This window comes from Gobio gobio (assembly GCF_949357685.1).
Source record: "Gobio gobio genome assembly, chromosome: 8".
Taxonomy (NCBI): Eukaryota; Metazoa; Chordata; class Actinopteri; order Cypriniformes; family Gobionidae; genus Gobio; species Gobio gobio.
In genome coordinates, this window is record NC_137114.1 from 46,805,189 (window position 1) to 46,832,238 (window position 27,050).

Genomic DNA, 27,050 nt, shown 5'->3' on the forward strand with positions numbered 1-27,050 from the left:
TTATTTAATTAAATTTTTTTAAAGGAGGTCAGGGTGGACTACCTGAACACTCCTGGCACAGTGAGAGGATTATTCTGCCTCTGTGATCACCGGCCATGAACTAAAGGTTCATTCGTCTTGGTGGAATAGACAAACGTCCCGACCTTGTGTAAGTTCCATGTCGGGTAGGTATGGCAGACTGCAAACTTGTAGATGGTTGACGGACTGTTGGCATCTGACTGTCAGGTACGTGATCATCCTCAAATAACTGGCCAATCAACTGCTTGCTCCTTGTCTGTTTCAGGCTGGTGTAGTCGCACCAATGCCCCTCTGTTGCGTCGAATATTTCCCTGTGAGGTTTTCACAACAAACGACCTTGGGGCCTGCTGTCGGATCACTTTCCCTGGGATAGTTTTGTCCCTAATCCAAACAGTCTGTCCAGGTTTCAGTGGTGACAGAGATCTTGCACTGTGTCTCTTATCGTATGAATTTCTTGTGCGAGCACGTAGACTGGATTCAAACTATTTCAGTTTGTCTGTGTCTGGAAGTTTTGGTGTGAGGAGAGACGGCAGAGTTGGTAAGCCTGTTCTCAGTCTTCTGCCCATTGACAGTTCCGCTGGACTGTAGCTGTTTGCAAGTGGTGTGGAGCGGTATGCGAGCACAGCTTTGAATGGATCTGATGTTTTCCCCAAAAGCTTCTTGACCGTTTGTACCGCTCTTTCAGCTTCGCCATTTCCTTGTGGATACCGTGGGGTGCTTGTAATGTGCTTAAAGTCATACTCCCTCGAAAATTCACGGAAGTCGGCACTGCTATACTGCGGTCCATTGTCAGATATTAGTATCTCAGGTACCCCATTCCGTGCAAACACCGCTTTCAGATGTTCTATAATGGTTGCAGAGGAAGTTGATGATAATTTGGCCACATCGACATCTCTTGAATAGTAGTCGACTGTTAGAAGGTACAACCCCAAATCAGAAAAAGTTGGGACAGTATGGAAAACGAAAAAAAAAAGAAAAAAAAGTGATTTCTAAACTTACTTTGACTTGTATTTCATTGCAGACAATATGAACACACAATATTTCATGTTTTGTCTGGTCAACTTCATGTAATTTGTAAATATGCATCCTTTCCTGTCATTCAGACCTGCAACACATTTAAAAAAAGTTGGGACAGGAGCATTTAGGGCTAGTAATGAGGTAAAATGGTTAAATAATGATGTGATTTGAAACAGGTGATGTCAACAGGTGATTGTAATTATGATTTGGTACAAAAGCAGCATCCAAGAAAGGTCTAATCCTTTAGGAGCAAAGATGGGCCGAGGATCGCCAGTTTGCCAACAAATATGTGAGAAAATTATTGAAATGTTTAAAAACAATGTTCCTTAAAGAAAGATAGGAAGAGATTTGGATATTTCACATTCAACAGTGCATAACATAATTAAAAGATTCAAGGAATCTGGAGGAATTTCAGTGCGTAAAGGACTAGGGCGCAAGCCTAAGCTGAACAACCGTGATCTCCGATCCCTCAGGCGGCACTGCATCAAGAATCGTCATTCATCTATAAGCGATATCACCACATGGGCTCAGGACTACTTTGGCAAACCTTTGTCAAGTACCACAATACGTAGTTACATCCACAAATGCCAGTTAAAACTGTACTGGGCCAAAAGGAAGCCCTATGTTAACAGTGTCCAGAAGCGCCGTTGACTTCTCTGGGCTCGGAGGCATCTGGGATGGACCATCACACAGTGGAAACGTGTACTGTGGTCAGATGAATCAGTATTTCAGGTATTTTTTGGGAGGAATGGACGCTGTGTGCTCTGGACCAAAGAAGAAAAGGATCATCCAGACTGTTACCAGCAACAAGTCCAAAAGCCAGGGTCTGTCATGGTATGGGGTTGTGTCAGTGCCCTTGGCAAAGGTAACTTGCACTTCTGTGAAGGCACCATTAATGCTGAAAAGTACATAGAGATTTTGGAGCATAATATGCTGCCTTCAAGAAGACATCTTTTCCAGGGATGTCCATGCATATTTCAACAAGACAATGCAAAACCACATTCTGCACACATTACAAAGTCCTGGCTGCGGCGGAAGAGGGTACGGGTACTTGACTGGCCTGCCTGCAGTCCCAACCTGTCTCCAATAGAGAATGTGTGGCGCATTTTGAAGCGCAAAATGCGACAACGAAGACCCCATACTGTTGCCCACCTTAAGACTTGTTTCCAGGAAGAATGGGACAAAATTACACCTGAAACACTTCATCACTTGGTGTCTTCAGTCCCTAAACGTCTTTTAAGTGTTGTGAAAAGGAATGGCAACATTACAAAGTGGTAAATGCTTTACTGTCCCAACTTTTTTTGAAATGTGTTGCAGGTCTGAATGACAGGAAAGGATACATATTTACAAATGACATGAAGTTGACCAGACAAAACATGAAATATTTTGTGTTCATATTGTCTGCAATGAAATACAAGTCAAAGTAAATTTAGAAATCACTTCTTTTTTTTTTTTCGTTTTCCATACTGTCCCAACTTTTTCTGATTTGGGGTTGTACTTTTGTCCCTTTAGTTCAAACAAATCTGTAGCCGCTCTCTGCCATGGATATGATGGGAAGTCTGTCAGTTGTAGAGGTTCTACGGTCGTCATGGAAGCCTTTCTACATTCATCACATTGTTGCACCATATTTTGCAATTGTGAACTCAGGCCGGGCCACCACACAGACTGTCTTGCCCTTTGGTGACATTTTTCAATTCCTTGGTGTGTCTGATGGATGTGAAGCAGAACTGAACTTTGGAGTGAGGCAGGGATTATCAAACTTGTTCCATGTAGGAGCAGTCCGTTGAGGATGGAAATCATGTCTCTTTCCAACCAGTAAGGTCTGAGTTTGTCGTTGGCTTGCACTTCTCGGCCATCCATGCTCATGATACCTCATTAATTGGCTGCATACAAGGTCTTTCTTTAACTCCTCCCGAATGTTGTCTAGGCGGCTCTTTGAAGCAGGAAAGCTTTTCCCTATCTGGTAAATATTTGTATCTTCCATGAGAGTTGAGTCAGCATTCGTTACATCACTTGTAGAGGGCATCCTTGAAAGCGTGTCTGGAGTTGTGAACTGTTTTCCTGGAACATGGCTGATCTCGTAAGAGTATCTCATAAGTCTCATTCTGAACCTTTGCAGCCTTGGTGGTAAATCATCCAGATGTTTTGTGCTCAGTAAGCTCAGAAGTGGCTTATGGTCTGTCTCAAGAAGGAAATGTTTCCCAACGAGATAGCAGCTGAAACGTTCACATGCCCAAACAAGCGCTAGAGTCTCTTTCTCTATTTGAGCATATCTCTGCTCCGTTGGAGTTAATGCTCTAGACGCATACGCAATGGGTTTCCATGCATCACTAAACTTTTGAAGAATCACTCCTCCTAGACCAAAGGATGATGCGTCCGCTGCGACTTTAGTTTCCTTGCTGGGATCAAAGAGCGCTAAAGTAGGGGTCGTAATAAGCTCTTTTTTTAGCAACGCGAATGACTCTTGCTGTGGTGAGTCCCAGGACCACAGACTTTTCTGAGAGAGAAGGTCCCGCAAGGGCTTTGTTTTCTCAGCCAGTTCTGGAATGAACTTCCCCAATTGGTTCATCATTCCCAGAAAGCTGCGTACCTCAGACACGTTGGTAGGTTCACGTATATTTTGTACTGCAGCCAATTTGTCTGGATCGGTCTGTAATCCATCTGAGGACAGCTTGTGGCCTAAGAACTTGACTTCTGTCTTTGCAAATTTGCACTTCTTTTTGTTAAGCGTTAGGCCAGCAATCCTAAGCTTCTTTAGTGCTGCGTCCAGTCTGGTGTCATGTTCCTCCTGTGCAGTTCCATATTCAAGGATATCATCCATATGACATGTTACTCCATCTAGTCCTTCCAAAATCTGACACATTCTCAACTGGAACAGCTCTGGAGCACTGGAGATCCCAAATGGAAGCCTTTTGAAGGAGTAACGCCCAAATGGCGTAATGAAGGTGGTCAACGGTTGAGACTCTTCAGCCAAACGGATCTGCCAAAATCCAGAATTGGCATCTAGCTTTGTGAAGATTATAGCTCTGCCTAACTGGCCTAATGTGTGTATAAATAAACTTCTCTCTTCTGACAGCGCTGCTTAGTTTAGTCAGGTCTACACAAATTCTCACCGTGTTGTCAGGCTTAAGTACTGGAACCATACCCGGACACCAGTCACTAGGTCCCACTACTTTCTTGATGATGTCGAGCTTCTACATCCTGGATAACTCCTCTTTGACTTTTTCCATCAATGGTACTGGGATCCGTCTTGCTACATTCACAGAGTAAGGTGTTGCATTGGGCTGTAATTTGATACAGTATTCCTCTTTCAGCTCACCCAAGCCTGTGAAAAGTTCTGGATATTTCTCTTGCCACTGACATTCTGTGATATTATCCAGTCTTGCAATGAGGCCAAGTTTTTCAATGGCATGTCTGCCCAGGAGTGGTGTGAAGAGATTTTTAACCACATAGATGTCTTCCTCTATTTTTTTCTCATTTCTTGAGATGCTGGTAGAAAACACCCCTCTCACATCCAGGACATGCTTTCCTGGTCCCATCAGCGTTTTTTTGTGATTTCTTCAGACCAGTGTTGCTATTTGAGGTGAGCTGTGTGAAGACAGATTCAGGTATCGCTGTGACATCTGCCCCAGTGTCCATTTTCATTTTCACAGGCTGTTTCAAGATCTGGATGGTTGTGCACCAGCCTTGAGCTTTTAACTCTACAGCTCCGCTTGTCCTTCGTCTGAATCGCAGTCCTCTTTAACCTCATGAAGCACTGTCTTTGAATGACATTGGCTCATAAAGTGGCCTGTTCTGTTCAACTGATGACAGACAGCCTCTTTAGCTGGGCAGAGATCCTTTACATGGTATGGTGATTTTCCACATCTCATGCAGCATGATTTCTTTGATTTGTCTTTGCTATTTTTCTGGAAAGTTGTCCAACTTCCGCCTTTCCCTGACTAATTGAACTTTTTAGACGAATCCTGTCTGTACTTTTCTTTATGTACAGCCTCTAGCTTTAGGTCTTCGTCCTCCTCCTGCCTAAGTTCTGCCTGCTGTTTTCTCACCGTCAAGATTCAAGATTCAAGAGTTTTATTTGTCACATACACAGTTATATACACAATATACAACTGGCAGTGAAATGTAAACAGGTCCGCTCCATGGACAGTGCAAATAACAGTTACAAGAAATTAAATAGAAATAGAATAAAATTAGAATAAAAAGTATTAACATAAGTAGAATTATAAATAAATCAAGTAAAAGATAAAAATAGGAAATAAGATAAAAATAAAAATATAAAAAATATGTGGATATGATAAGTGAGATAAACTGTAGACTTAAAAATAAGTGGTTAACATAAAATATATAATATGTATATATAAAGAAGTATAATGTGCAAGGTTTATTACAGGTTGTTACGCAGTAACAATAGGGACGTAAAGTGCAGTGCAATTGCAGTATGTGGATGTTAATGTTAAAAGACTGTATGTTTATGTGTGTGCGGGGGTGAAGTGAGTCACGTGACTGAGTTCAGGAGTCTGATGGCCTGGGGGAAGAAACTCCTCCTGAGTCTTTCAGTCTTTGCCATCAGGCTACGGAAGCGCTTACCAGATGGCAGCAGGGTGAAGTGAGAGTTTGCAGGGTGATTAATGTCTCTGATGATTTTAGTAGCTCTACCTCTGCAGCGTTTGGTGAAGATGTCCTGCAGAGACGGGAGAGCTGAGCCTGAGATGCGCTCGGATAAGCGCACCACTCTTTGCAGGGCTTTGCAGTCGTGACTGGTGCTGTTCCCGTACCACGCTGTGATGCACTGAGTCAGGACACTTTCTATCGCCCCTCGATAGAAAGTTTTCAGGATGGCTGGTGAAACCCTGAATTTCCTCAGCTGGCGCAGGTGGTACAGTCTTTGCCTGGCTTTTTTCACCTGTGTCTGGATGTGTGTAGTCCAGGTCAGATCCTCGGAGATGTTCACACCCAGGTATTTGAAGCTGCTCACTCTCTCTACCGGTGTCCCGCTGATCATGAGAGGGGAGTATGACCGATGCTGTCTCTTCCTGAAGTCCACAATCAGTTCTTTGGTCTTGTTAACATTCAGAGAGAGACAGTTGTCCTGGCACCATGATGTCAGTTGCTCCACTTCGTCCAAGTATGCCGTCTCATTGTTGTTGGAGATGAGACCCAGGACAACAGTATCATCAGCAAACTTGATGATCGAGGTGGAGCTGTGTGTGGACAAACAGTCATGGGTGTAGAGAGAGTAGAGCAGGGGACTCAGCACACAGCCCTGTGGAGCTCCAACACTCAGGGTGATGGAGGTGGAGGTGAACTGGCCTACTCTCACCGCCTGGGGTCTGCCAGTGAGGAAATCTTCAATCCAGAGGCAGAGAGAAGAATTCAGGCCTAGATCCAGGAGTTTGTGTGTTAGCTTAATGGGAACTATGGTGTTAAAGGCTGAGCTATAGTCAATAAATAGCAGCCTGACATAGTTCCCACTTTTGCTGTCGATGTGAGTGAGGCAGGAGTGAAGGACGTGAGAAATGGCATCTTTAGTCGATCTATTGGGACGATAGGCAAACTGAAGAGGGTCCAAAGTGTCAGGAATGGAGGAGCAAATGTTGTTTTTAATGAGTCTCTCAAAGACCTTCATGACTAAAGATGTGAGAGCCACTGGACGATAGTCATTTAGGCAAGAGGGTTTACTGATCTTAGGTACAGGGATGATGGAGGATCGTTTGAAGGAGGTGGGGACAACAGATGTAGCAAGGGACTCGTTGAATATGGATGTAAAGAGCCCTGCGAGCTGATCAGCACAGGACCGCAGAACACGACCTGAAATACCATCCGGCCCAGCAGCTTTCCTGACATCCACACGTTTGAGTGCCCTCCGAACCTCGTCCTCCGAGACAGAGATCACGTGACCGTTGCTGCTCTGAGGGACTCTCTCTGACGCGTCACTCGCCGGAGTCGCGCTGCCGCGATTACCATCAAAGCGAGCGTAGAAAGAGTTTAACTCGTTCACCAGTAACGGATCAGCTCTCACCTCTGCAGAGGATTTAGTTCCAAAAGCACAGATGGTTCTCAGTCCCTGCCACATCCGCCGGGAGTCGTTGAGTTGGAAATGAGATTCCACTCGGTCTTTATAGCGGAGTTTTGCGGCTTTAACGGCGCGCCGGAGGGCGTAACATGAAGCTTTGTACTCCCTCATATCCCCCGTTAGGAGACCGGCATTGTAAGCGGTGGTGCGCGAGTTTACTGCAGTGCGAATTGAACTGTCCACCCACGGTTTCTGATTAGGGAAGGACGTTATAGTTATTGTTTGTGTGGCTTGCTCTGTCAGTGTGTTGATAAAGCAGAGCGCCACTTCTGTGAACTCGCTGACGTCCTCAGAACTCGCGCGGAACATGTCCCAGTCGACGTCATCAAGAGCTGCCTGTAGCGTGATCTCTGAATGGGATGACCAGCGTTTGACTTCCCTCCTCACCGGGGGCTCTTGAACGAGCCTTTGTTTATATTCCGGTGTGAGGAAAATGGCGGCATGGTCCGATTTGCCAAAAGCTGGCTGTGAACGAGCTTTGTAGGCGTTCTTAAACGGAGAGTAGCAATGATCCAGTGTGTTTGCTCCTCGTGTGGGACAGGAGACATGCTGGTGAAACATGCCGTTTCACTCTGTCTGGCCATAGTTACAGCCTTCTCCAAAGTTAGGTTTGCATGTAGTTGAAGGCGCTCTGACAGTTTGATGTCTTTCAATCCGACAACAATTCGATCTCTAATGAGTTCGTCTCTCAGAGTTCCTAAAGCACAGCGTTCTGACAATGAATACAGCGCAGTGATAAAATCATTAACTGGTTCATCTGGCTCTTGTTTCCTGGAGTTAAATTTTGCTCTCTCATAAATCACGTTTATTTTGCCAGTGAAATATTCTTTGAATTTATTCTGCACAGTTTCATAATTTCCACGCTCTTCTGTTGTCATGGCCAATCCACACAAAATGTCATCAGCTTTGTCTCCCATACAATAAATCAGTGTGTGTTAACTTGGTGCAAATCTGATGCTCGTGCAAGATTACTGGCAACTCTGAATCTTTCAAATCGTCTGACCCATCTTTCAAAGTCATTTGGCTTTGTAAAATCAAATGGATCAGGAGGTCGGATTTGATATGAAGATATGGGAGCAGGTGATTCCTCCATTTGCTTTGAAGATTGTTAATTTTTTTGTTTTCTTTTGCAGATCTTTGCGAACTTGAGCGCTTTATTCAGCTTTTGTGCGTTATCACAATTCGCTTCTCAGGGCATGCACCCCTGTTGCTTTTCGACCGCACCCCTCCCCCGCTCTTAACTTACGGTAGATATGCGTGTGCTGACCTGGTGCTGATTTGCTTGCTGACTTTCCTTTTTACTTGTTTTTTACCTTTTTACTATCAGCGTTTCTTCTTCCGCGGCGTTTATTGACTTATTCATCCGTTTGTCATTTGTTGGAGACTGTTCTAGCCACTTCTGACACCATGTTGTGTTCTTGGATGAACCGAAGCAGCACTCATCACACAGCATAGCAGGTACGTAACTGAACTTTATTGAACACACCCACAGTCTCAAACCCCCTGCTTAGGGGCGTGGCTCACTCAGTAGCGATCTCACTAATCAGATATCACTACATGGATAATTAAGCTTTATATCATATGCTGAAGTAAATTTCTGGAGTGTTAACGATTAATAGAAAAAACAACAACAAGAACCGTACAGAACCGAAAACCATGTCCCTAAAACCGTGATACGAACCAAACCGTGGGTTTTGTGAACCGTGCCACCCCTAATTACCATTAACATACACAGCAAATTACACAAAAGCACTCATACAACTAACAGTAAACAAACATTTACACAGACCGTATGCCTTTTCGAAGGTGCAGTTAAAAGGTTAGTTCACCCAAAAATGAAAATTCTGTCATTAATTACTTACCCTCATGTCGTTCGACACCCGTCAGACCTCCGTTCATCTTCAGAACAGAAATGAAGATATTTTAGTTGAAATCTGATGGCTCTGAAAGGCCTCCATTGGCACAATGGCACGGTTCACTCTCAAGACCCTTAAAAGGTACTAAAGACGTCGTTACAAAGTCCATCTCACTACAGTGGTTCTAAAATAACTTTATGAATCGGCGATAATAGTTTTTGTGCGCAAAAAAACCCCTAAATAACGACTTACATAGTGATGACGATTTCAAAACACGGCATCATGAAGCTTCGAAGCGTTATGAATCAGCGAGCCGAATCATGATTCGGATCGCGTGTCAAACCGCCAAACTGCTGAAATTTGGCGATTCAAACCGCTGAATCGACTCAGTGATTCATAACGCTTCGAAGCTTCATGATGCCATGTTTTGAAATCGTCATCACTATGTAAGTCGTTATTTAGGGTTTTTTTGCGCACAAAAACTATTCTCGCCGATTCATAAAGTTATTTTAGAACCACTGTAGTGAGATGGACTTTGTAACGACGTCTTTAGTACCTTTTAAGGGTCTTGAGAGTGAACTGTGCCATTGTGCCAATGGAGGCCTTTCAGAGCCATCAGATTTCAACTAAAATATCTTCATTTCTGTTCCGAAGATGAACGGAGGTCTTACGGGTGTCCAACGACATGAGGGTAAGTAATTAATGACAGAATTTTCATTTCTGGGTGAACTAACCCTTTAAAACTGGTAAACTTTGTATCTGCAAAACAACTCTGAAAAACTGCGTTCGAGCTCTCCCTTTCTCTACCCGTAGACTATAATACCCATGAAAATAGGAGTCCTCCTTAGTAGGACAGATAATGTAGACCTTAAACATATCTAAAATTAAATTAATTTACATACTTATAACCAGTTTAATATGGAGAGGCACTGAAATGTAGACCTTCGTGTTTTTGACCTACAGTGTAACATTACATGACGCAAGAACAGTTAGTTATTTCGGTTTGTATGTTAGCAGGGACTTTAATCGTAACTTAACAAGAGTATGACAAACAGAAAATCCTCTTAGGATCCCTGGAATCAGTGCTACAGTACCTCAGGCACAACATTTTTGTAGCATAAACACCATCAAATCGATGAGAGCTTCGGATTTTCCAGTGTTTCTCTATGGCGCTGACACCTAAAGATGTCCGAGTTCCGGTCACAGCGCAACTGATACTCAACTGCTATTGGCTCATCTGCGTTCGAGGGGAGGGGCTTACCGATATGTCAATTGAGCGTGGCGCTAGCAATGCCAAGGTTTGATTCCCAGGGAAAGCAAGAACCGACTAAATGTGAATGAATGCATGATGAATTTGGATAAAAGCGTCTGCCAAATGCATAAATGTGTAAATGTAAAGTTTGGTCTACTCATGCAATCCCAGTGATTCTTAATAAAAATAGTATTTGGCTCGTTTAGCGTTTATGACACCCTCTGGCAAATCATTGGCTGTAATCATATCAAACCGCTAACAAACGACACAACATAACACAATATACATATAAACTATTGTGCATAAATAACAGTTAGAATATGAGCTTAACTTCGTTTAACGCTGAACATGACCTGTATGTAAGCTGAGGAGCGTGCACTAATATTTTCAGTGGCGCTTTAACACAAAACAGGAAACTCGTGAATATTCATGTAAGCTCCGCCCAGTGTAACCGAAAATCTCGGACACCGAGGGTGCGTTCCATTCGACCATAAGTGGACTGCGAAGTGGACTTGAGAGGGTATTCCGCCATCTTAAGTGAGATTCCAATCCAAAGGGAGCGAACATGTTCAGTTCAAAGGGTACTAAACCCGTCTCTGGCGTGTTGATTCCGATTGTTCGAATATTACAATTAAATAATACTTAAATCGATATGTCATCCTCAATAAACCCGTCTCCAGCATGTTGCCCCCGGTCCCTCGAATATTCCGATCTATTATGACCTCTGAGCTGTAAAGCTGCCAGAATAATAATAATAATAATAATAATAATAATAATAATAATAATACGCTGTTTGTTAATTGGCCAGAGGAGAACTGGCACCCCGACTGAGCCTGGTTTCTCCCAAGGTTTATTTTTCTCCATTTGGTCACCTGATGGGGTTTTAGTTTCCTTGCCACTGTTGCCTCTGGCTTGGCGTGCTCAGTTGGGGACACTAAATTTTTCAACTAAACATCGAAATAAATCTAATTAATAAACTAAATTAACCATTTAAACTAAATTACTGATCTAATTATTGATCTAAAGCCCACACTGTCACTGTATGATAATTGAAACAAACTGATGACATCAGCGTTTTTTCCAGAATGGCTATACAGCTGAATAAAATTATGCTGCATTATTTTCCTTTTTAACACTGTAAAGCTGCTTTGAAACAATCTACATTGTTAAAAGCGCTATATAAATAAAGTTGACTTGACTTGACTTGACTACTGCGAACGGCGTAGGGAAGAAGGGAACATCGATACATCACTTCACAGGAAGTGGAGAGTGAAAATCCCCCAACTGTCATTGCGCGTCACCTGCTCTGCGATGGAGTTCATGTATGAATTTGAATATTCATAGCTAGTTATTATACAAACTAGAGTATTTATGAAGGGTTATGGCAATTTGCATATTATATTTTAGAATAAGAATATTCTATTAAGAATATGTAAACAAATTAAAAGTGTTAAGAAGCAGCTGAGGCCTGTCATTTTTTTATATTTTACTTTATTTACCTCAGGAATGTTTTCTATGCAGCTGCGCTTGGGAAAGAAAGCGCACGAGATGAGACCACTACAAAGACCATTGATTAAGAATACATTTATACATAATGAACCATATCACAATGTATTTCATATTGAATGACAGGTGCAGCTTCAAATCTGTTCATAGTCAATAAAGGTATATGTAAACTAATAAAACTAATGGACAGTGTTTTGATTACATTTTTTAGATACATGCTGTGTGTTTTGTAAATGTATATGGTTTTAAATGTGAAAGTAAAGTAAATTAAAATATACATTTATGTTATATCATAATCTGCACGACCCCGTCTTTGCCTTTCTTTAACGACGTTGCAATGCAGGGCATTCCGAATGAGAGATTATTGTCAGCGAAGTGAACACTGTGAAGGGACCCTGTCGAATGGAACGCACCCCGAATATTTCAGGACACGGGGTTTAAGAATGCGGCCCCTTTAAGAAAAATGACGCGCACTGAGCATGCGCAGAAGAGAGAAGCGCGAGATACTGCACGAGTGCTGAGACCAGTTGAATCTGAAAGCGACGCTGCTTACGATCGTGAATGAAGGACAAAAGTCGTATATTTTCTTCGGATGCCTTATATTTCCAGTCTGCAGGTGAGAGATGTTTCTCAGATTACAGAGTTTAACATTAATCAGCTCCAGAGTTTACATGTTTAAGGACCAATGTAATGAAATGCGTTGTGTGTCCTGGTTTATTATTAAGAGTGTAATAATATGTTGGCAAAGAGTTTTTCACAGACTCTATTACACCAATAAAATGTGCTTAATGTGCCACTTTACAGAAGATCTCAGACATCAGCATAATGAATGAGGGGAAAACAGGGAACTTTTGGAGACAAAGAGGCTTTTCAGCAGCTCAGCTAAACATGATGGTCCTGTTGTTTCTCCCTTTGGACAGGAGTTGAACAAACCTTGTTTTAAAGCAATTAATATCTAACTTGTATCAAAATACTCCATATTCCTGACAGAAATCATATGTTCACTTCATTTAAATTTAATTAAAGGGTCATTCCGGGCCCTATCTTGCACCCAGCGCAATTGACTTTGTACACCGATGCATGTGTCATTCCTATTTTGCACCCGCGCAAAGCGCGCTTTTCCCTCCACAGAAGCACGTCGCTAAACTAGTGAATGAACTTGCGCTACCTGGGCGGTTCAGCGCAAAAAAGGAGGCGTGTTCCGGCGCAAACAATCCCTGGTGCTATTTTGCTGTTCCATTAAACAATTGCGCCACTGACCAGAAAAAACCTAGTCTAAAGTCAGTGGCGCGTTGTTCATTATGCTATTTTAAGGGCGCATGCTTGACCATAATGTATAGCGTGCACAACGCGCATGCACTTTGCTCATGTAACCTACACAAATGCAACAGTTATTTTTGCAAATCATAAATTGTTACACTAAAAAAATATTAACACATGAGATGACGGAAATCATTGTGGTGTGCCACGAAGATGTGAAAAAATAGGCATAAATCTAGCTTACAAATGATTCAGGCTAATTGTAATAATTAAGGATAAGACCTGTTTGCCCAATAGTGGCAAGACATATATGTATATAAGGACATCTGACAAATTGGTTTGTCCGTCAAGAACCAGGAAAAAAAATCGACTGAAAAACTGAAAAAACTGAAAGACTAAAAAAAAAAAAGACTGTGAAATCACCTTTACCATAATGTACAACATTACAACTTCACTTCTCTGTCTTTCACCGCTCTTACAAGAACATCAGTCTCCTCGGCTGTGAACCGCTCCTGGCGTGCGCCTGGTAAATACGCCATAATAATAGCAATCCATAATGGAACTTGCGCACCTGCTTTTAAAGGGAATGTTGGATGACGCTCTGATTGGTTTATTCACGTTACGCCCAAACCACACCTATGAATAATGAAGCTACTTCAGACCAACCCATTTTAGATTTGCGCCGGGCGCAAGAGCCATTTATCCCGCCGGGAAAATAGCAACAGCGCCGAGACCCGCCCACAAAGTTACTTGCGCTTCGCGCTTTGACACTTGCGTTTCAGATCGTTAAAATAGGGCCCTCCATGTCAAATCAACCATTTTACCCATTGACAATAATTAAAGGGGTGGTAAACCACGATTTTCTAACTTTAGCGCGTGTGTAATGTTGCTGTTTGAGCATAAACAACATCTGCAAAGTTACAACGTTCAAAGTTTAAAGTAAAGGGAGATATCTGCTTTTAAAGAAATCAATTTCTAAGGACTAAAGCAAACGGCCGGTAGGGACCACAGACATTCCTCCAGGGTCTCTGACATCACCAGTCCCAATATTTACATAAACCCCTCCTCAGAGAATATTAAATAAGGGGGGGGCGAGGCCATTTTGTATCGCTGCTTCCCCGCAGCTGCGTTGTTGTGGTATAGTTAGTAGGCTGGAGTGTTGTTGCCGCAATGCCACCGACACACTGTTATTTTCATCCGGATTGCAGGTCCACTTTGTTCAGCCTTCCTAGGGACGGGGGTGCGTTTAACATACATGTTATATGCATGTGTGTGTATGAGACAGAGGGGAACAGGTTGCATTTGCAGCAGATATATGCTGCCCATCATAAATCAAAGCACGAGACAGACAGGGGTCGGAGGAGAAGACTGGAAAATGTGACATAATGGACAATATTTGTCTGTATTTGCAATACATTAGCCGCGAGGCATCTGCGCGAGACAAACACTGCCAGTGTGTGGATGCACAACGGGCGCGCGCGGCTCCCGCTGCACATTTCACGGAGGAAAGCTTCCACAATCTTTGCGAGTTCAATGAAGGATTCGCACAACGGCTTGTCCTGAAAGATAGATTTAAAAACAAGCTGTTTACGGGCCACAACCTGTAAGTGTGATTTATTTTTCGGCGATGTGTTTTCCTGTAATAGTTCAAATTGTTAATTGTACGTTGTAGCAAGGAAGTACACAGATGACAACGCTGTTTGGCTCTGCAAACGAGTCTGTTAAATGCTCATTCATACCTAACGTTATCCGACAAACACCTAATGTTACAAACTTTTTTTTAAAAATCTCAACAGCGAACTTGGCATTAGTGTAAATTATTCTTTGATCTTTTATGTATTGTTTATCTACAGGCATGCTAAACATGGTTCTGTGTTTGATTTGGCTACTAGTAAAGCCAATGTTAGTGTTTGTTTTGGGTTAATAGTTCTTGCGACAGATATTTGGCTATAATCGTTCTAAAAATACAAAAGTAACAGTGCCATTCAGTAGCGATCACTAGATCCGCAGTCTTTACTCTTGAGGAATGAACAGGTTCTGCTCGATCATCTTCACTAAAATGTTCTGGGTCTGATTCGGGCTCAAATTGGTATGGTTTTATTTACGCCATTGTTTCTAATACTGCCAAAGCACAGTCTACCGGTAAAGGTAAGGGGCGTGAGGAGAAAACCTTATGGCACTTATTTATATTCTATGTAATTGTGTTGACAGAAAAAAACGAGATCCTTTTCTAGTTTCAGCATTATTTGTTGTTCAGATATTCCTCTGTAAAAGACAAAAGTATCAGCTGTATGCAAAGTGACCAACGTTTGGTTTTTGACCACTGAAAATGAACAATTGACCAATTTACTCATGGAACCACATTAAGATCTCCATATCTCTGGCATTTTTCCATATGAAGAAACCAAAAGAAATGCTTGGTAAGAACCAGAATATAAGAGGATTTTAGGATATCATTAAAACTTGAGTTACAGGCATGCAAACCTGGGGCAATAAACAATAAGTGATTTTTTTTTCATTTTTGAACAGTCACTGTTGGCATATAATTTAACAAATATCGCTAAAGTCGACAGATTTTGCTAATATTCCTACCAATCTCTGTTTAAAAGTAAAATAAAGCTGCCATTTTTTAAAAAGTAATTTTTAGCCTCCTGTAATTTGGCTCCAAAACTCAGGTGAAAATTGTCATATTGACCCCCCTGTAAAGAATTGTGGATTATATACATCTTTACTTTCATCAGTATTTATGTTTGTCTTTCTTCAGAAAAAAATATTTATATATATATTTCTTTTTTAGCCAGGTCTGGTCAACTCTGGTAATTCAGTATAAATTCAGTAACTTATCTTGATTTCTCCAGATCTGGTCCTGTGGGCGTCAGTATCTCACAGTGATCACAGTTCACACCTGCAGTGAAGCCCCTCCCACAACAATTCACCAATAAATACTGGGAATATTCACATCATCCTACAAGAGAAGGACAAACTCCAGGTGTAGCAGCTGAAATCTGTGTGACTGTTAAAGATGGAGTTTATTAAAGAGGAGATTGAAGACATGAGTTATCCAGATCCATCCAGAGTAAAACATGAAGATACTGAGGAACAAATAGGTTGGTGTCCATTCTTGATTCTTCATTATTGACTGCTTTAGTAGCTGTGAAATAATAATCACTATATAGATGATAAATGATAGAGAAATGCATCTAAATGATCATATTCAATCAGTTTTAATCGTAGTGAATGACAGAACTGACCTTTGCACATCAAATATACTTTAACACTTTACAATAAGGTCTCATTTGTTAACATTAGTTATAGAGATGCACGGACTGCAATTTTCTTGGCCGATTCCGTTTTCCGATTTTTTGGATATTCGTGTTGGGGTAACAGCTTAGGACCCAGGACCAGAAGTGAAAAATGAAGACCAAGGGTCAGGAGTGCAATTAATTAAAGAGAAATTGACTGAAGAATAGTTTGCAGTTTCATCAGCAGAAGCCAGCTTTAAGTCTCACAAGGAGTTTGTAGGCCGCGCTCCCTCTACCAGCCCTATCGTACATACAATTTCTGAACGGTTTTCAAGGGCATTGATTACATCAACACTGACAAAAGGGCTACTCCTTATTGGCTACAGAAACATAAAAGTCTAAACATTAGTCACACATGTATAGATATGCAAGAGTGGCATCGTTGAGTCAGGATGCTTGTCGCAACACCCCTAGATTAGGATAGGATGTTGTCCTAGGACTTCATAAACACAGGAGCAATATCATCAATTACACTCTTCTGACGCAAAGGGGTCTAGGTGTCAGAACAGCAGACCTGCATAAAACATGTAACACACACACACAAGAACTAGGGCATCACTGCTTTCCGTCCATGTCAGTGAGGCCTGAACTTTATCAAAAGAACACATACTACCAAAACATAGATAGACTTGGTCTGCATTACTGGGAACGCCCACAAAACGTCATATTCGCCATATGCCGTGGGGGAAAACAAGCCATTAGAATGAATGCACGTAGACCTTGTTAGACGCTTTATCTTTACTCTTTGTAATGATTACGATTTATTTTTGCTTGGTGCAGTCCCGAAATGTTGCCATGTGACGTTCTGCACCTCAAGTAAGTTAAAAAAAACCTGATCTGAAGTTTTATACTGCCAAATAAACAGACGGAGCCGTTCGTCAATTCCAAAAGCCTGTGCAATACGTCCATTACAACTAAACATTTGCTCTACATGATGCCGGTATTATTGTAAAGAATAAAAAACAGATTTCATTCATTGCAGTGGCAAAAGTTTGTTGAACAAAACGCCAATAAAGTCACATTTGTAACCTACGAGACTCGTTAAAGCAGTTTTTCACGATGAGCGATCACATACCCACATATAATGCGTGAGGTTAGTGATGTACAAAACATTCATCACTCATTCGTCTTCTTTATTTCATGATGGGAAGGGCTGGGCTCATGCTTCAAGCTGATAGTCACATTATATATACATTTTCTCGTCAAAATGAAGCTGCTCCCACAAATATTACACAACATAATAGCTAGGCTACTTCATAAATCTTTTGATGAAGACTGTCGCTATATAAAAGTTGAATTTTTTTTTGCTATTGTCAGTAGTTCTAATAATATTGTGTGTCAGTAGCCGCTTTTCCATTACCCTTCAAATTGCGCAAATTGAAATTTCGAATTGAAAATACGCCCAATGGAAACGCGTCAATTTCGCAAAAACTCCCATATATCGCAAAAAAGTTTTTACGCTCGCATGAGGTGGTTTTTCAGGCAATTCGAAAAAGGAAATTTTCGCAAAACTGCAATGGAAACAGTTTTTTCGCATTTACAGGTCACATGGTACGGTCACGCATTGCTCTCACATAGGGCCTACATATAATTTTTTTCCACTCAAGTATGTACTAGATCTTATGTCGTTAAAACAACATATATTTTCTCCTAATAAGGAAAGTGGCGTAACTTTATAATGACGGACCCGGTGCAACCACAAATATCATAACTATCTATAGGCCTACTGTAATTAGATTAGATTAGATTCAACTTTATTGTCATTACACAAGTACAAGTACAAGGCAACGAAATGCAGTTTAGGTCTAACCAGAAGTGCAATAGCAGCAAGTGCAGGATATATACAATGGTTGCGTAAGTGCAGGGCATAAAAATGTTCTGAATATATATAAATATGTATAAGTAGAGAGATGGTTATTACTATAAGTAGAACTGAATTTACAGATGAATATATACAGTGAATAAATATACAGATGGCTATTACTATAAACAGAATTTACAGGTGAATATGTACTATGAATAAATATACAGATGGCTATTACTATAAACAGAATTTACAGGTGACTATGTACTATGAATAAATATACAGACGGTTATTACTTGAACAGAATTTTACAGTTAGAGGTATACAATAATATGTTAGGCTAATATGAGGAATATAGCAGTGGATTAAGTTAGTACAATAAATTATGGACAGAGCTATCCGAAAGAAAGTGTAAAAGTGCAGTGGAAAGTGGTTGCATATTCCAGTTAGAAGTACGGTGCAAAATGCAAATGTAAACATTGTTACTGTAAATACAGTCGGCAGTGCAGATGAGCATTATCCAGTTACGGTGTGGTAGTGCAGAATGCATAAGTAAACAGTTGTTACTGTAATAAACAGTCAGTAGTGCAAATAACAAAGTGAAGGCAGATGTGAGGTAGGAGAGTTATCAGTTTATGAGGGAAGTGGATCAACGGGGGTTTGAGTTCAATAAAGAGACAGCTCTGGGGAAAAAACTGTTCTTTAGTCTGCTGGTCCTGGTCCGGAGGATCCTGAAACGCCTGCCGGAGGGCAGGAGAGAAAACAGTCTGTGGGCTGGGTGAGAGGAGTCCTTGAGGATGCTGCGAGCTCGATGCAGGCAGCGTTTCCTCTGGATGTGTTCGATGGCAGGCAGTGGAGTCCCTGTGATGCGCTGGGCAGTTTTCACCACCCGCTGCAGTGCCTTGCGCTCCGCAACAGAGCAGCTCCCATACCACACTGCCACACAGTTGGTCAGGATGCTTTCTATTGCGCAGCGGTAGAAGTTCACCAGGATAGCCGAGGAGAGCTGATTCTTCCTCAGTGTCCTCAGGAAGAAGAGGCGCTGGTGAGCCTTCTTGACCAGGCTGGAGGTGTTGGTCGTCCACGACATGTCCGCCGAGATGTGGATCCCCAGGAACTTGAAACTGGAGACACGTTCAACAGCCATTCCATTGATGTGGATGGTGTCGTGTGTGCCTCTTGACTCCTTCCTGAAGTCCACGATGAGCTCCTTCGTTTTGGTGGTGTTGAGGAGCAGGTTATTATCAGCGCACCATGTGGCCAGGTGCTGGATCTCTTCCCTGTAGGCAGTCTCATCGTTGTTGCTGATGAGACCAATCACCGTAGTGTCGTCCGCAAACTTGACGATGGAATTAGTTCCATACACAGGCTTGCAGTCGGAGGTGAAGAGGGAGTAGAGAAACGGACTTAGCACACAGCCCTGTGGTACACCAGTGTTGAGTGTGATGGATGTGGAGCAGGTGGATCCTGATCGAACATTCTGGGGTCTGTCAGTTAGGAAGTCCAAAATCCAGTTACACATTGAAGTGTTGATGCCCAGGTCTCCAAGTTTGGCAATTAACTTGGATGGGATGACAGTGTTGAATGCTGAGCTGAAGTCAACAAACAGCATGCGTGCATAAGTGTTTTTACTGTCCAGATGGGTGAGCACAGAGTGCAGTGCCATGGAAACGGCATCCTCTGTGCTCCTATTGCTGCGGTAGGCAAACTGGTGTGAGTCCAATGTGGATGGTATAGAGTCTTTTAGGTGTTCCAGGACCAGCCGCTCAAAGCACTTCATAATGATGGGTGTGAGTGCTACAGGGCGGTAGTCATTAGGGCACCTCGGGCTGGAGTGTTTCGGCACTGGCACAATGGAAGTGCGTTTAAAGCATGATGGTACAGCTGCTTGGGCGAGAGACAGGTTGAAAATGTCTGTAAAAACCCCAGCGAGCTGCTCCGCACATGCCCTGAGCACACGTCCAGGGATGTTGTCTGGTCCAGCAGCCTTGTGCGCGCTGATCCGGCTCAGTGCCTTGCAGACATCTGTGGTGGAGAGTGTGATTGGTGGGTGGTCAGCTGAGGGTTTGAGCTTGGTGGCAGTTTCTCTGTTGTCTCTTTCAAAACGAGCATAAAAGTAATTTAGCTCATTCAGGAAGTTGACATCAGTGGCTGCGGGGGTGGAGTGGGGGGGTTTGTAGTCACTGATGGCCTGGATGCCCTGCCACATGCGTCGAGGGTCAGAGTTGGAAAAGTGACCCTCAATCTTAAGCTTGTAGCAGTGCTTGGCCTTTTTGATGCCCCTCTTCAGGTTTGCCCTGGATGCGCTGTAGGCTTGTGCATCTCCTGATCTGAAGGCAGTATTGCGTGACTTCAGCAGGAGTCGTACTTCCCTGTTCATCCAAGGCTTCTGATTTGGGTATGTGGTGATCTGTTTCTGGGTTGTAACACTGTCGATGGTGGTATTGATATGATCCAATACTGAGGAGGTGTAGGAGTCAATGTCCGTGTGAGCGCCACTGGTGGCTTGAGAAGCAAACATACTCCAGTCTGTGTTTAGAAACCTTTCCTGGAGTGTGGAGTCTGCCCCCGCAGGCCACACCTTGATGGTTTTCATTGATGGCTTCACGCGGTTGATGAGGGGTGAATATTTGGGTCTGAGAAACAAAGAGAGGTGGTCTGACTGTCCCAGGTGGGGGAGGGGTGTCGCAACGTAGGCTCCGGCCATGTTTGTGTAGACATGGTCTAAGGTTTTGTTTCCTCTGGTGTGGCAGGAAACATGCTGGTGAAACTTGGGTAGCACTGACTTTAAGTTTGAGTGATTAAAGTCACCTGCAACAATAAACGCAGCTTCCGGGTGATCAGTCTGTTGTTTACTGATGGCTGCGTGAAGTTCTTTCATAGCAAGCTTGGCATCAGCATCGGGTGGAATATAAGCTGCTGTGATAATAGTGGAGGTGAACTCCCGCGGTAGATAAAACGGTCTACATTTAACCATGAGAAACTCCAGGTTAGCTGAACAATGACTCCCAACAATAGCAGAGTTTGTGCACCAAGCTTTGTTAATATAAATGCACAATCCACCCCCTCTGCTCTTCCCAGAGCCATCTAATGTTCTATCCGCCCGGAGTGTGTGGCGTCCCGCTAGCTCGATAGCGGTGTCCGGTATTCCGCTGTTTAACCAGGTTTCCGTGAATATTAGGACGTTACAGTTCAAAAGTTTCTTACTGTGTGTGATGCTGAGTCGAATCTCCTCCATTTTGTTCACTAGCGACCGTACATTGGCAAGGAAAATGCTGGGTAAAGAGAGCCGATGAGGAGTAAGCGTTAGCTTAGCACGCGTTCCTCCACGTCTCCCTCGCCTTTGTTTACGATCACGCCGCCGTCTGCGTGCACTTCCGCCCGGCCGGGTAGAGTGCAGAGTCACCGGTGTCTTAGCGATCTCAGGAAGGAGTTGTAGATTGTCCATAAAACTGTCGGAAATTCGCAAACCAATATCCAAAAGCTCAGCGCGGGTGTACGATGTAAAGGCACAACTGTTCTGTGCGAACAGACCCGAGAAGAACAGGAAAAATACCGCAAAATTGCAGAATCTGGAGAGACGCTGAGCCTCGCGATCTACTCGCGCCGCCATCTTGGTCAGTCATGATTATGACATATATTCAATTATGACATATATTCAAGAAATGTATTAAAACAGAAAGACGCTATAGTTTCAGCCTTGCTCAAAGACTAGGTCTATCCACTCCCGACGATCTTGGTTTGCTTCTTATTTATTAAATATAGCCTACAGCCAAATAGTTGATTAAACAATGATCAAAATTAAAATACAATTTATACAAAACGAAATTAATTTTAAAGAAAGACTTTCTAGAAAACACAATTCAGTTGTGCTCAAAATCCATGTCTCCAGACATATGCGCATCTGATTATGTAGCCTTACTCATGCTGCTCACTTTTCATAATCAACATATGAAATTAAAAGATTATAATATTTAGACATAGCCTAATGAAACTAAATAGGCTACGTTTTCTTTAACCCTCTTTCCGACGAAGTCGTTGTCGCCTTTTGATGAATTTTTTCCTTATTCCAGCTGAAACTTAAAATACTCCGTCATACAGCCATACAGATAAGTGCAAGACATAATTATAAACTATAAACTGTCTAGTTTTATTTGTGTACACTCACGATAACAGCAAAGGCTGTGGACTCAGGGAACAGATTATTTTGCACTCCACTCCAAACGCTGTCTTCATTTCAAAAATATATTTTGTTTATTAAACGCAAAGTTTTTCATTTCAAAAGCATTTCTAAATTCAGTTTATATTTCCAAAAAACGAAATTCCGAGCCAAAATAACGAAGTGGTAAAAAAAACGTTGAGTTACCACCATGCAAATTCAAACTTTTCGCTCGTCTCTGTATGTGGCAATGCGTCACAATAACCTGGCGTGTGTAAAAGTCGATCATTCTTTACAGATGATGGTATGTTTGGACAGAAGACGAGTTCTTTATTAAACTCATAAAAAAACAATAGAATATAAAATGCCACAATTTACCATAACACCTCATATGTGCCGCTCAAGTATAAGGTGCTTTCCTTGCCATCAGTGCTATAAGACGCACGTCTCTTTCCATGAAAAATAATGCCGTGCGGTGGCTGGGATATACATAAACCTAACAACATACGTAGCATGGTTTTTGGAATGATTTATCACAAGAGGAAAACAAATGTTTTATTCGCATAACATCAGTTAATGGAAACGCTGTCATTTCGCAATATTTTTTTGTCAACTTTTAGAAAATATCGCAAAAGTTTTGCGCAAATCTGTAATGGAAACGCGCCTACTGACAACATATTGTCAACTCCAAATATCATAGCACAAGACATATTTATGATGATTTTAAAACGTTAAATGTATGTAATGCATACTTTTAATCCATTGAATTGAGGAACACTAAATTAACGTCTTCATCGTAAGAATGGGTGATTTAAGAAGTTGGCATGTCATATGTGGGTCTAGCAGCATTTTGATGAGAAAACGACACCTCTGGCCATTGATTCCGTTGGGTCGTTTATCAGTCACAGATACTGTACGGACAATCTGACCCAATATGGCTCAGTTTTTCTTTATATCTTGCTCTGTCGAGCGGCAAAAATTATTCTACACAGGCTATACTGGGTTGACCCCATTCATTTACATAATGGGGGAATGGACTGTTTTTCCCCACGCCGACTCCGCCCCCCATGTCACGCCCCCAGCTATGACAAGACGCCGCCCAAGTCTATACAACAATCTCTCCCCAGAGAGAGAGAGAAGTACACATACACATGATTTTATTCAATATAACAAGAAAATGGGTACAATCGGGGAGTCAAATGGTTCGAAACCCAAGCCCCTTCCGGAACCCTTAAGGCCAATTTATACTTCTGCGTCGAGTGTACGCCGTAGGCTATGCGCGTAGCCGACGCCGTCGTGAGCATTTATACTTCTGCGCTGTTGTCCGCGTCAATGTGCAATTACACATGCAGACGCTAGTAGGCAGTGTCCTCGGGCATGTTGGTGTAATCAAGACAACAGCCGAAGAAGAAGCAGCTTGTTGTGTAGAATGTGTACATTCATGTCGGATTATCAGAAGCAGTGAGAGAGCAGCTTTTCTTGCAGCTTGAGTTGTTGTATCTAATACAAATGAAGCATCTCTAGTTGATTAGTAAAGTGAGATAAGGTGATCTGGCGCTGGAATGCGTTTGTGAAATCATGCGGAGCTCGTGGTTTCGTGGCTGTTTTCACTAGCGGTGGCTCGAGCAATCGATTGCTGTTGTGGAGACTTCATTCACGAAATGTACCCTAATGTGTCCCTGTTCTTGATATACAATTACTGATTAACATCTTTGGTTTTAATGAGAAAATAAATAAACTATACTCAGCGGATCTATGTATTTAATTACTAGCATAAAGAATCGCTGTACTACAAAATATTGTGTTATAGCAGACGTAAGGAACTATCATCCCATTTCTGGACACACCCACACTCCTATCGCAGATTTTTTATTTATTTATTGACCTGAGGGAAGGGTTCTGGCAGACCAATCATAGCGCTTGTGGTCCGCGTAGAATTGACGCGTTGTTACATTTTTGGAGAGGTGTGCGTCAGGGTTCGGCGTAGGGTACGCGCGTATCACGCAGCCTATGGCTTAGGTCCGACGCAGAAGTATAAATTGGCCTTTCTTTTCAGTAAAAGGAAATATGAAATGAAATATAACATGAAATGAAAAACAAATCCAGATTTCAGAGACCAAATACAACTTTAGAAAATATAATGGAAGAAACAAAATCATAACTGGAGAGAATAATTAAAAATTATTATAATAATATAGAAAGATAAATATTGATTAAGACTTTGATTATAAATTGAATTAGGATATATACAATTATATTGAAGCGGCAGTGGATTTCAGAATCCAACCTTTCAGAACTGATTCTGACTACTTTATATGTTTATTTTAGACCAGATGGAAGTGAAGGAGCAACGACACAAACTAAATGACGTAAAGAAATTCTGTGACTTCAAAACTCAAGAAACAAAAGCCAAAAAGCTGCACACCTGCTCCCAGTGTGGAAAGAGTTTCACACAAAAACAAAACCTTAACACACACATGAGAATTCACACTGGAGAGAAACCGTATACATGCACTCAGTGTGGAAAGAGTTTTACTCAAGCATCAGCTCTCAATGTTCATCTGCGCATTCACTCTGGAGAAAAGCCATTTAACTGTGATCAGTGTGGCAAAGATTTTAAATTATCATCACATCTAAAACAACACCTGAAAGTTCATTCAGATGAGAAGCCTCATGTGTGTTCTCTCTGTGGAAAGAGTTTCTCAAGGCTGAACAGTTTTAAAGATCACCAGAAAACACATGATGAAGTGAGAGATCATGTGTGTTGTGACTGTGGGATGAGCTTTACTAAATCTAGTCATCTGAAACGGCACCAAAGAATTCATACTGGAGAAAAACCATATACATGCACTCAGTGTGGAAACGGTTTTTCTGAAGCATCAGATCTCGGGGATCATCTGCTCCGTCACTCTGGGAAAAAAACATTTAACTGTGATCAGTGTGGCAAAAATTTTAGATTTTCATCACATCTAAAACAACACCTGATAGTTCATTCAGATGAGAAGCCTCATGTGTGTTCTCTCTGTGGAAAGAGTTTTTCACGACTGAACAGTTTTAAACAGCACCAGAAAACACATGATGAAGTGAAAGATCATGTGTGCTGTGACTGTGGGAAGAGCTTCACTACATCTAGTCATCTGAAACAGCACCAGAGAATTCATACTGGAGAAAAACCGTACAAGTGCTCATATTGTGACAAGAGTTTCAATCGGTCTCCACACCTGAAAAGACATGAGCGAGTTCATACTGGAGAGAAGCCTTACCACTGCACTCAATGTGAGAAGAGTTTCAGAGATGCAACAGGTTTAAAAAATCATCTGTTTATTCACTCTGAAGAAAAGCCATTTAACTGTGATCAGTGTGGTAAAGATTTTAAATCGCCACTAAGTCTAAAAAAACACCTGATAGTTCATTCAGATGAGAAGCCTCATGTGTGTTCTCTCTGTGGAAAGAGTTTTTCACGACTGAAGAAATTTAAACTGCATCAGAAAACACATGATGAAGTGAGAGATCATGTGTGTTGTGACTGTGGGAAGAGCTTTACTACATCTAGTCATCTGAAACGACACCAAAGAATTCATACATGAGAAAAACCTTTCAAGTGCTCATATTTTCTATATATTGTAATCATTATGTTGACAACTTGTAATAAATACAGTACTGCGTCGTTCGTCTTATTAATATAAATAAGACAAGACACTACGGGGAAATATCCTTTTTCTCCGATTCTGAAGCCTTTATACAATCACGCAGTGAATACTGCACATTGATTGGTTCAAAAAGTTAAAGAAATTGAACCAATGATGGCGCGGCATGCGCAAGCCAATGGTGAGAGCCCCCCGGAATGGGCAGATAACGTCTCTTTGTTGGAACTCGGATTGAAGCCTCCTTCACCTGCAAGCAGCCAGCCTCGCTGCTGATCTTCTAGCCTTCGTGTTGTCGATCAGCCCGCCTCCCTGCTCGCCGCTTTCAAGCAGCTCGCGCCCGCGCAGCCACCGCTTCGAGCAGCCACAGCACTACCAGCTCGCCGCTCAGACCGCCTTTCACGTGCAGTGTTGATCGTCGCTCTACAGCAGCCGGATCAGATCGCCGCTCTCAAGCTGCCCTGTTCTCACACCGCTGTGTGACAGCCTGATCAACGCTTCGCCAACAAGCCGCCTGCAGCCGAGCGAGTGTACTTAGGTTTATCCTTTTAAAAAGAGCTTTAAGAGACAGAGCAAATTTTCTGCGACGTTGTTGCAAATGTCTGAGCTCTGAGTCACTAGAAGCTCAGAGCTATATCATGTGCTGTGAACAGCTCGGTTTAGAGTGGTCTGCGCCTGAGGAACCATGCATAGCCGCTTAGACGAGTGGCTCCTGCCTGGATGTCGTCAAGCTCCCTCTCAGTGGTCAGCGCCCTTCTTTCCAGAAGTGCACGACGAGCTGACAATCATGGCATGCATGTTTTCTTCCCACCCCGTTCAGTTCCGGGTTCCCGAAAAAGAGTGTTTTAGCGGGAACAAAAATCAACATACCCAAAGAGAGCAAATTTCCTCTTCCCCCACACACATGCACTCCAGTCCCTCACAGCAACTTAGTGCCTGTATCAATTCAGCCCCTCGTCACACGGACCGAGGCCTGGCAGGCCATCCCCGGAGTGTCAGCCTGGGTTCTGAACATAATAAAACAAGCCTATGTACCCAATTCGCTCAAAGACCCTCGTTAGTCAACGGTGTGGTTGAAACCTCTGTGGAAAGCAAGGATGCACATGTCCTGCTTTCCAAAGTGAATATCATGCTGACGAAAGGAGCCATAGAAATA

General features: G+C 42.3%; 2 protein-coding genes across 2 annotated transcripts in view; both read left to right on the forward strand.

Annotated features, from left to right (window-relative positions):
* Window positions 1–12,208: 12,208 nt before the first annotated feature.
* LOC307129909 (uncharacterized protein) overlaps window positions 12,209–27,050 on the forward strand; it is a 29,518-nt gene continuing 14,676 nt past the window's right edge. The window contains exons 1-2 of the mRNA XM_079822710.1: window positions 12,209–12,341; window positions 15,844–16,092. The gene's annotated coding sequence lies outside the window, so the exon portion shown is untranslated. The remainder of the gene's footprint in view (window positions 12,342–15,843; window positions 16,093–27,050) is intronic.
* On the forward strand, window positions 24,584–26,760 carry LOC307129900 (uncharacterized protein; the record flags this gene model as incomplete). The annotated part of the gene is made up of 1 exon (XM_079822700.1): window positions 24,584–26,760. The coding sequence occupies one exon, from the start codon at window positions 24,584–24,586 to the stop codon at window positions 25,835–25,837; it is 1,254 nt and encodes a 417-aa protein (XP_079678826.1). The 3' UTR covers window positions 25,838–26,760.